Source organism: Somniosus microcephalus, chromosome 17, assembly GCF_052327205.1.
Source record: "Somniosus microcephalus isolate GS21.2 chromosome 17, FLI_Smic_1.0, whole genome shotgun sequence".
Classification (NCBI taxonomy): Eukaryota; Metazoa; Chordata; class Chondrichthyes; order Squaliformes; family Somniosidae; genus Somniosus; species Somniosus microcephalus.
Genome location: NC_141003.1, coordinates 34,783,436 through 34,794,367, shown reverse-complemented (window position 1 = coordinate 34,794,367; position 10,932 = coordinate 34,783,436). Strand labels below are relative to the sequence as shown.

The following is a 10,932-nucleotide window of genomic DNA, read 5'->3' as shown; positions in this document are numbered from 1 at the left end:
CATATCATCCCCTTTGCCCTCTTTAAAGCCATATTCAAGCTTCCTATCTCTTCCCTACAGGGACCATGATCTGCTTCCTCAAACCCTTGCTCGCAGGCCAGCTTATATGCTGCCTTTACCTCCTGCTCTTTTACTTCTTGTATGAGGCAGGCGTTCTCCTCCCGCACCCTCATCTCATTGCTCTTGGCCTCTGCAACTGGGCACGTCAGGTACTCTGACTCGTGCCTCGTGTGGCTTTTGCCCTCACTAAACTGGACCACCAGCTGCTCTGTCTTGGCCTGGTATTCTTCAATCTCCCTTTCCTTATCCCAACTCTCTGCTCTAACTTCCCTAAGCCTGTGGGAACCTAACCACAAACAGATCAGTGGGATAAAAAGAAACCCAATAACTGCTGCTCTCTCCAGACCCAAACCACCATCTGCTACATCGCATACCATTGCCGACGGTCCTGCCGCGGTTGCCATTTTGTAGAAATTAAGGGGATGGGGGGGTATACTGGGGTTACTGTCTCTGGCCAGTCAGAAGTATCTGAGCTGCTCCAGAGCCCCGTGCAGTTTCGAACTCTCAAATGGTTTGTAAACAAACCCATTGTCCTGTGGTCAGTCCAACTACAATTGATTGACAGCTTTAAGTACATAAGCCTTTGTGTCAACATTGTAGAGAGTTCTGTAAACAAACATCCATTGTCCTGTGGGTGAAATTTCCTAAACTGCAGTTGACTGACAGTTTTAAGTACTTCATGCATTCACACAGGCTGGTGATTTCAAGTCCTTTTGTCAGCCCGTGCTTGAAGAGATACAGGCAGACTGTCTTTTGTCTTCTGCCACGAGGTCTGACAGCCATTTTGATACCCTGGGTTTTTAAGGTATATTCCACCCAGGTTTTCTTTAATCAAAAAAATAATCTTCAGGGCTGTAGAAATGTTCAAAATTCTTGCGAAACCTTACACCCTTTCCCACTTTCTGTTGCTCATTCCATTAAAAAGATGGGGAAGTATGCTTGGAGGTCAGGATAGTAGCCATATGTCATGGAGGTGCTGGAATTTGAGCCAGCACCTAGAGAGAGGAGGGGATTAAAAGGTTGGAACCACCTGGTCCCCTGCCATAGTTGGAGGAGATGGTGGTCTTCTTCAGTTCTGGAAGGTGGTGAAAAATGGTCAAATAGAAAGCTTTTAGGAAGCTTTTGAAAGAAGGGTGAGGAGTGGTAAGACAAAAGTGTTTAGGAAGGGAGTTCTGAGGACCGGTATAATGCAGCTGAAAGAGCAGACACTGATGGTAGGCAGTGAGCAGTAAACCAGTGTCTGAAGTATGGAGGATGCATTTGGGACATACAGCTGGAGGAGATCACAGAGGTAGGGTTGGGCGAGGCTCTGGAAAGATCTAAAGGTGAGGATAAAGATCCTGAAATAAATTAGCTGGGGCATAGAAAACCAGTGGGACTTAGGAAGAAGAGGAGTGATGGGAGTGTCGGACTTAGTGTGGCTTATCTGAGTGAATTGTAGTTTATGGAGGGTGAAGACTGCAAGCAGAGCATTGGAAAAATTGAACCTCAAAGTTTAGGTCCATGTTGCCATTGAGTTGTTGATACTGATTTAGGTTTTACCCACCAGGGAGATAACAGTGCTAAGAAGACTTCTTTCCAAAACTCCAGGCCCACAAAATTCAAACAAGACAAACCAACTAATCAACAATAGTAGAGCAAATAGAACGGAATTGCTCGGCCTTCAAGGATCTATTGCCAGGGCTGGAGGATGGCACGTAACATAGAAACATAGAAGATAGGAGCAGGAGTAGGCCATTCAGCCCCTCGAGCCTGCTCTGCCATTTAATGAGATCATGGCTGATCATCCAAATTCCGTACCCTGTCCCTGCTTTCTCCCCATATCCCTTAATCCCTTTAGCCTTAAGAAATATATCTAACTCCTTCTTGAGGCTGCAGATTTTTAATCACGCCTGCTCTAAGGAACACCAGAGATGACTGTATGGGCACTGAAGTAGAAGGGGACGTTGAAGTAGAAGATATTGGAGCAAATGTAAAGGTAGAAATTCGGCTTGGCAGCAACTGTGTCATTGAGGGTAACTGGGCGAGCCTGGACTGGAAAATCAGTCTTAGTAAACAGAAACTTCCCACGGTTTCATGCAACGTGCCCACATACCTGTTGCCTACTTTAATTGTGAATTATCTTTACATGTTTGATTTTGCGACAAAATAAATTATAACTCAGAATAAAAGATTGATTATTTGCAAGTAAGTTTAATGATTGACTTTTTTTAATGGTACAAGTGCTGACAGATTTCATACAGTAGCAATGCTGCACTGTAAAGATGCTGCCAACTATTACTGAAAAGAGCGCTTACGCCGAATGAGGTTTTCAGCTTGCCTTTGGGTAATATTTCACAGAGCAATTAAATGTTAAATCTAGACTAAGAAAGCTTTCCAGGTAAGCTGCTAAATCATGATCTTTAGTTCATAAGATTTAGCTGGGTAACAGCTGTTCATTCCTTTATTCACAATTTTTGCACGTGCAGGACTTGATGTCGATGTACTTGTAAGCCTTAGCAGTTCCATTTTTACACTGTAGTTTCACTGACTTTTCTTCCGTCTCCCTTTCACGACAGCACTGACAATTATGTTTCATGGTGTTTATATCAAAGTTAAATCTGGAAAAAAATAATTATATTGTATAACAAGTCTTCCCAATAAATACAAGTGAGAATAATCACATTAAATTATTAACAATGCCTTTAATGACAGGAAAGCTTTCTGTTCTGGACATTATGTGGACATTATGGACATTTTACATGCAGATAGCACCCTCTGGTGGTAGCTATCGTATTGCAGTGACATTCTGGACATTTTTACATGCAGTAGCACCCTCTGGTGGTGGTTATTGTGTTAGCAGTGTGTTTGTATGAAACAGAGGTCATTTGACCTTTGTTCCTTTCTTCCTGTGTGAGGTCATTTGACCTTTGTTCCTTTCTTCCTGTGAGAGGTCATTTGACCTTTGTTCCTTTCTTCCTGTGAGAGGTCATTTGACCTTTGTTCCTTTCTTCCTGTGAGAGGTCATTTGACCTTTGTACCTTTCTTCCTGTGTAACCCAGGAAGTAGAACCCCAGGAAATAGAATTCTAGGAAGAACCTGGCAGTAATGGAGGATTCCATAAGGGATTCACAATCCAATGTAATCTGATTTCATATGTTAGGCCAAGTGCAATATCTGTGAGTATCTTTGTTTGTTAGCATAATAGCAACGTTGTCAGAGTAGTATTTTGACAATAATATGTTTATAAAAGGTTAATATTTGATAGTTACAGAAGTGAGTCCAAATGTTAGTTAGTTATACAATTAGTCTATTCTACTGTTGTAAATATGTTTATATCTTATGTAATATCGAATGTATAGTACTCAGTTTATGTACAAAACATACTTTATCTTTGTTTACAGTTTCACAAAAATTGTTCAAGTAAAGGCTTCAAACAGCAAACGGCTTCACGAAGAATTATTTTGAATAAGTGTTTAACTTGCTGGATAACTAGATAGGAGCACGTGTAGCACGGCCAGTACACTTTCAATAGGACCTGTAGAGACACGGGAATATAGTACAGATGGAAATATCAAGCCTGACTAAATGGTGGAATGCTGCTACTGTGGCTGGCTGTATGAGTGCTAAGGGTCTGTGCTGAGAAATAACTGGTGGCAAAAGTGTACAAATATAAAACCAATTCAGGCACAGTGAACAAAAAAAAGTGAATGAATCAGTGAACATCCAGCCGTGCATACATAGGATGTGAGTAGAAGCACCAGAAAGGCAAATGTGTGACCAGTTTTACTCTTTACCTAGAGAGTGGTTAGAATGTGCAACTTACTACCATATGGAGTAGTTGAGATGAATAGTATAGATGCATTTAAGAGGAAGCTAGGTTGGTACATGAGGGAGAAAGGAATAGAAGGATATGGTGATAGGGTGAGATGAAGTAAGGTGGAAGGAAGCTTGTGTGGAGCATAAACACCAGCACAGGCCTGTTGGGCCGAATGGCCTGTTTCTGTGCTGTGAATACATGTAGTTTGAAAGGATATCAGAGACCTTTTTGCATTGCATTATACAAGGTATTGTGCTATTCAAGCTAAGTACAAGTAATTAAAAAAATCTACTTACTTAGTGATTGAAAAGCATTGCCCCTCACATTGTTTTACTTCAACATTTGCTTCACAATTGTCCCTGACAATTCTTTCAGTAAATGCTCTGGGCTTGCATTCTGCAAAGGAAAAAAAAGTTAGCAACTCATTCACAAAATAATAGCGATCAAAATAACTTTATTGACAAGGAGTTGAGCAGGAGATAAGATTTCTATTTGTGGAGGATACAAAGTTGGCATACATCTGCTCTTTGTGCTAGAATTATTTATTCCACCAGCCAGCTATATTGCAGTTCTAAAGAGATCTACATCACTAAATACCCTGCTGGTCTGGCTGGATAAATCATGGTGATCAACACCACTTTCGGAGAGAAAATGATGAAATATTTAACATAATTCCACCGTTAGGGGAATTATTATTAGCCAACACACCATGTGACTTGTTTTTAATCCCAGGGCTGCCACTTGGGTGGGATGAGAGGTGAGAAAATCAGAGAGGTGTACCTGCACACTCTCTCAGTTGAAAAGGAGATGGTGTGTGACATAAATTAAACATAATTGCTGGAGAGACATTGGGGGGAATTTTAACCCCAAAAAACGGGTGGATTGGGGTCGGGTGGGAGATTAAAGTGTTAAAAATATGAGTCCCATCCCCAACCCACCTCCAACCTGCCCACTTCAGGTTTTAACAGAGGCGGGACGGGATGGGCAGCCACCCTGCTCCCAGGAGGCGGGTTGGCACTTTAAATATTACAATCAGGCTCCGTGCCTCATTTGGAAGCACCATTTTAAATTTAACTCTGGCTGGCTGGGTTTCCCTAGCCTCGGCGCTATATAAATGCAAGTTGTTGTTGTTGTAGTGAAAGACACTTATTAAGACATTATTAATAAATGATACCATCCCAATTGAAGATAAACTGACTTACTGTCACATGAGGCGACACATTTGGTGGTGTTTCCTGCCAGCATCCTTCCATCTGGACAAAAGCATCCTTCTGTACCGGGGATTAATGCTAACCCAGGTACCACCATGCTAAAAATCGAAAAGACATTTTTTATAAGATTATCAGTAACATTAAAAATATTTTTTTAAGCTCCAACTTTAAAAAGAATTGTTGAAACACATAATTGGTCTATGAACACTTGAGAATATACTCACTGGTTCACACAAAGGTCATCTTCCCTTTCCTGGCATGGCTTATAAACAAAATCTTGACGACAGGGAAAACCTTGAATTTTAAAAATAGTATTAGGTATAGAATTTAATAACATAAACAAATGCATTAAAAGCCATCGTATAAAGCATTCAACCAACAGCTAAAAGAATCACAATTTGTTATATATTGTATGTGCAATAGAATTATGTAGTCATAGGTAAGCTCCCTCTTTTGTTTCTATGAAATGGTGTGCTTTAAAAATTTCCTTTCGATTTCTTGCAGAATGGTATACAAATCCCAGGTAAACTTACAAACCCGCAATGATACAGGTGACTGCACTTGTTAATGTAGACCAGGAAGCAGGTGATAGAAAGGCAGCCATACATGCACTAAGCATCTATAATGAAGAAACTATTAGTCTACCAAGCCTGGAGCATTAGTTCAGCATCAATCAGAAGCCTTCAATTTTGCCACCATGTTCTTTGTTTCCTGTCATCTATAGAAATGTTGGCCACTTATAGACACCAGGGACTTTAAATTTTTGACATTTGGGTTGGGAGATAAATAGGTTTTCTAGTATGTTATCACAAGGACTAAGGTCTCTAGTATATTATTACCAGCACTAAGGTCTCTAGTATATTATCACAAGGACTAAGGTCTCTAGTATATTATCACCAGCACTAAGGTCTCTAGTATATTATCACAAGGGCTAAGGTCAGAAACGAATGTGCAATGATACAGGTGTTTTATCATAGCATATTGTTCTATTTTAACTCATTCACTATTAAAGATGTCATTTGACATCACAAACTATAGTTACTGGTATGGAGCTGTGTCCTTTGTTGTTCATACTTCATGTGAACATAGGAAATTATGTTATAATTGCAGTGTACTGTAAACAAGCTGCATTGCAGTAGAATTGTAAGCGTAGAGTGCAAGTGGGGTTATACCTGTATGCAGTATGGGCCACCTAATGCACACTCTAGTTATGGGAACATCAGTTAACTGGGATTTTATCCTCAGTTTTCTACTCACTGCTCATTAAAATGGAGTTGTATCCATTAAGAGGTGTTAACCAGGAATGCTGAAAAGCTGGAGCTTGCAGGGTCAGTGGAAGGGCACCGAATTTGCATGGGACGGGGTGGGTGGGGGGCATACAGGACAGTATGGACATATCTCCAGTGCCCAACTGCCCATGGAGGCAGGAAATCTGGCAGCTGCCCATTATGGAGGTGTGACGAATGCCCATGCCTTCACCTGAACACAGATTCCAGTAACTTCCCCACAACAGACATTAGACTAATAGGCCTATAATATCCTAGTTTATCATTCCTACCCTCCTTCAATAATGGAGTGACATTGGCAATTTTTGAATCCAAAAGGGACAATTCCTGAATCACGAGAGTTTTAGAAAATCATGAGTAAAACAGCTACAATTTCCTCAGCTATTTCTTTTAATGCTCTGGGGTGGAAACCATCGGGTCCTGGAGATTTGTTTCTCTCATTATTTTCTCCATTGCCATTTTTTAACTTATATTAAATCTAGTAAGTTCCTCCCCTTAATTTATGTTTTAGTTTTTCTCGTATCTCTGGTACTTTATCCTCATCCTCCACTAATCTAGCATTTTTTTAAATTCCATTCTTTGGGGGATTCCCCTTGTGACACTCAACTGGAGACTGCTATCTCACCTGGTTACCTGCCAATTTCCAATGCGTTCTGCCCATCTCCCATTGGCATTATGGTGGGAATCTGGCAGAACTTGCAAGGAGATTTGTGGCCTGTAGGTTGCTAACATACACACTAACATTTCTATTTTATAGGGATCTGGTTCAGAGCAGGCTTTTGTCTGCAGTTGTCCTTTGCGCACAAAATAATTCTCCTGTACTTACAAGTACTTCTTTGTTATTTTTAGAATAGGTACATAAGAACAATAGAAATAGGAGCAGGAGTAGGCCATTTGGCCCTTCGAGCCTGCTCCGCCATTCAATAAGATCATGGCTGATCTTTTACCTCATCTCCACTTTCCTGAACTATCCCCATATCCCTTGATTCCCTTAATATTCAAAAATACATCAATCTCTGTCTTGAATATACTCAACAACTGAGCCTCCACAGCCCTCTGGGGTAGAGAATTCCAAAGATTCACCACCCTCTGAGTGAAGAAATTTCTCCTCATCTCAGTCCTATATGGCCGACCTTTCATTCTGAGACTGTGACCCCTGGTTCTATACTCTCCAGCCAGGGGAAACATTCTCCCTGCATCTACCCTGTCAAGCCCTGTAAGAATTTTGTATGTTTCAATGAGATCACCTCTCATTCTTCTAACCTCCAGAGAATATAGGCCTAGTCCACTCAATCTCTCCTCATATTTAGTCATTTTCCAGATTTGTAATATAAACATAGAAACATAGAAGATAGGAGCAGGAGTAGGCCATTCGGCCCCTCGAGCCTGCTCCGCCATTCAATGAGATCATGGCTGGTCATCCAAATTCAGTACCCTGTCCCTGCCTTCTCTCCGTATCCCTTGATCCCTTTAGCCTTAAGAAATATATCTAACTCCTTCTTGAATATATTAATGAATTGGCCTCTACTGCCTTCTGTGGTAGAGAATTCCACAGGTTCACCACTCTCTGGGTGAAGAAATTCCTCCTCATCTCTGTCCTAAATGGCTTACCCCTTATCCTTAGACTGCGACCCCTGGTTCTGGACTCCCCCGTCATCGGGAACATCCTTCCTGCATCTAGTCTGTCTAGTCCTGTTAGAATTTTATAAGTTTCAATGAGATCCCCTCTCATTCTTCTAAACTCCAGCGAGTATAAGCCCAATTGACCCAATCTCTCCTCATACGTCATTCCTGCCATCCCAGGTATCAGCCTGGTGAATCTTCGCTGCACTCGCTCCATGGCAAGAACATCCTTCCTCAGATAAGGCGACCAAAACTGCACACAATACTCAAGGTGTGGTCTCACCAAGGCCCTGTACAACTGCAGCAAGACATCCTTGTTCCTGTACTCGAACCCTCTCGCTACGAAGGCCAACATACCATTTGCCTTCTTAACCGCCTACTGCACCTGCATACTTACCTTCAGCGACTGGTAAACAAGGACACCCAGGTCTCATTGCACTTCCCCTTCTCCCAATGTATTGCCTTTCAGATAATAATCTGCCTTCCTGTTTTTGCCATCAAAGTGGATAACCTCGCATTTATCCACGTTATATTGCATCTGCCATGCTTCTGCCCAATCACCCAACCTGTCCAAATCATACTGGAGTTTCTCGGCATCCTCCTCACAGCACACACGCCCACCCAGCTTTGTGTCGTCTGCAAACTTGGAGATATTACATCTAGTTCCCTCGTCTAGATCATTAATATATATTGTTAATACTTACTGCACAGTCCATTTGTGAAAGCCCTCCAATTGACACATATGCCTATATTTGCACAAGCCGTAGCAGCAGCTTCCAGGCTAGTACAGTCAACGGCTGAATTTAGCTGGCAATGGTCAAAGTGACAACTCTTGATGTACTTGTCAAGGTTGATCTTCTTTCTGCATTGATCAAATGGCCTGAATAGTAGGAAAGAGAAGCGTGCTTAAAAATTGTGAATGGACCATTTTCTATTAATTCCTATATGTTTCGTTCATGTGAGAACAGTTGGCCTATTTAAATTTTTAGGTTTCTGGTGCTTCGCTTGTTGCAACCTGTCACTATTTAATTGAAAAGGCATTTTTTTCCCTGCTTTGCCCAGATGTAAACTGCCATTTATTGGTCACATAAATATAACAGGTGTCCAATTTCAATGATTCTAAATGCAATTACACATCAATGTTGGTAACCTTTTTAAGACTACAAGGGGGAGAAATTCAGTATCGCCCCATTTGGGGCGCAATTATCGGCCGGGTGTAAAGTTTAGCGCCTGGCGCTAATTATCGCCTCCAACTGCAAACTTGATACTATCGCCCCGGAGGTGATTTGAGCGCTAAATCAGGTGCTACACACCTCTCTTAAGGCACGAACACCGAGGAGCGAGGCGCTACATCAGAGCGCTGGCGAAGCTCATGCGATGTCAGTCAGCAATGGAACACAGACACACTGGCGCCGGCCAGTTCTTAAAGGGGAGGGTCGATCTTGCTCTCCATCCACACCCTGCTCATTGCAGCCTTGAATCTTGGCCTGGAGAGACCTGTACATCAATTCTGCTGAAAGAACAATGGAGAGGCCCAGGGAAAAAGCTCAGAGTGTAGCCCCCATAGTCTCTATTAAATCGATGCAAGGAAGGTCAAATCTAAATGAATCTGCAAAGTGTTGCTCAGTACCCAAAACTCCTTCACACAGCGTTGAAGCTCTCCAGAAGTCTCTCTCTCTCTTTCTGAATGCGTGGTGCAAAAACGTCGCAGACAAAAAAAAGGCAGGAAGCGGCCACCTTTAAATAGCGCTCCCCCAGTCCCTTCCCGACTGCAAAACATTCCCCTCTACCTGTCGTTGCTAGCGGCAGGCGGAAGACAGGGGGCGCCACTCAATATCCGGTCCGGGGCATTGCATGCTTGAATGACGTCATGATCTGCGGGCGCAGGAGATCATGGCGGTAGTGTTTAGTGCTGCTGCAAAATGTCTGGTCAATTTCGCGAGCATCACAAACATCATCGCGCCCGGGCGCAAAGCAACCGAATTTTACCCCCCAAGTATTTTCAAGGGAAATGCTTAAATCTGTACGAGTTTTGAAAGGAGGAGGGATTTACGTAAACTGACATTAATGTTAACTTATTAATTAATTAATAGTTTAAAACACACTTGAGTAAAGAAGTCAAGGCTCTGGAAAGGATACAGAGGAGTTTTACTAGAATGGCACCAGGGAAGAGGAACTTTCAGTTATGTGGAGAAACTAGGGAAACTGGGATTGTTCTCCCTTAGAGCAGAGAAGGTTAAGGGGGAATTTAATAGAGGTGTTCAAAATTATGAGAGGTTTTGATAGGGAGAGGGATAAACTGTTTACACTGACGGGAGGGTTGGTGACCAGGAGACACAGATTTAAGGTAACTGGCAAAAGAACCTGGGGGGAGATGAGGAGAATGGTTTTTACGCAGTGAGTTGTTATGATTTGGAATGCCTGAAAGGATGGTGGAAGCAGATTCAATAGTAACTTTCAAAAGGGAATTAGACATATACTTGAAAAGGGAACATTAGCAGGGCTATTGGGAAAGAGCGGGATAGTTGGACCAATTGGACAGCTCTTTCAAAGAGCCAGCACAGGCATGATGGGCCGAATGGCTTCCTTCTGTGCTGTAAGATTCTATGGTTCTATAATGTAATAGTCTGAAACCTAAATATTTGAGAATTAAGCACTGATTAAATATATCTCACCGAATCTGTCCAAAAACAGTTTTTTTGTTAACTGCAGGCCAAATGTGTACACCAACCTTTCATCTATAATTCCACCCTAAGAATAAATTTGCTGCTGAAGTGAGGACTATTTCTATTCTCAGCCTCTTAATTCCAAGCTCCCATAGGTGTCCCAATGCAAGACTTTACTATGTAGGCATGTTTCACTAAGAGATACACTGAGCACAAGACAACTTTGCACCTATTACCTTTACAATGGCAGGCATTTAAAGCGAGAACTTTAATGGCTCGTAATTTGC

At 42.0% G+C, this 10,932-nt stretch overlaps 1 protein-coding gene across 1 annotated transcript in view; it reads right to left on the bottom strand.

Moving 5' to 3' along the window:
* Positions 1-2,233: 2,233 nt before the first annotated feature.
* The window catches only part of LOC147105630 (mucin-5AC-like), a 144,492-nt gene continuing 135,793 nt past the window's right edge, over positions 2,234-10,932 (bottom strand). Inside the window, exons 80-84 of the mRNA XM_086010930.1 lie at positions 8,684-8,859; positions 5,295-5,364; positions 5,062-5,168; positions 4,156-4,255; positions 2,234-2,660 (exon numbers count right to left, since the gene is read on the bottom strand). Coding sequence (XP_085867056.1) covers positions 2,504-2,660; positions 4,156-4,255; positions 5,062-5,168; positions 5,295-5,364; positions 8,684-8,859 — 610 coding nt within the window. The 3' untranslated portion in view covers positions 2,234-2,503. The remainder of the gene's footprint in view (positions 2,661-4,155; positions 4,256-5,061; positions 5,169-5,294; positions 5,365-8,683; positions 8,860-10,932) is intronic.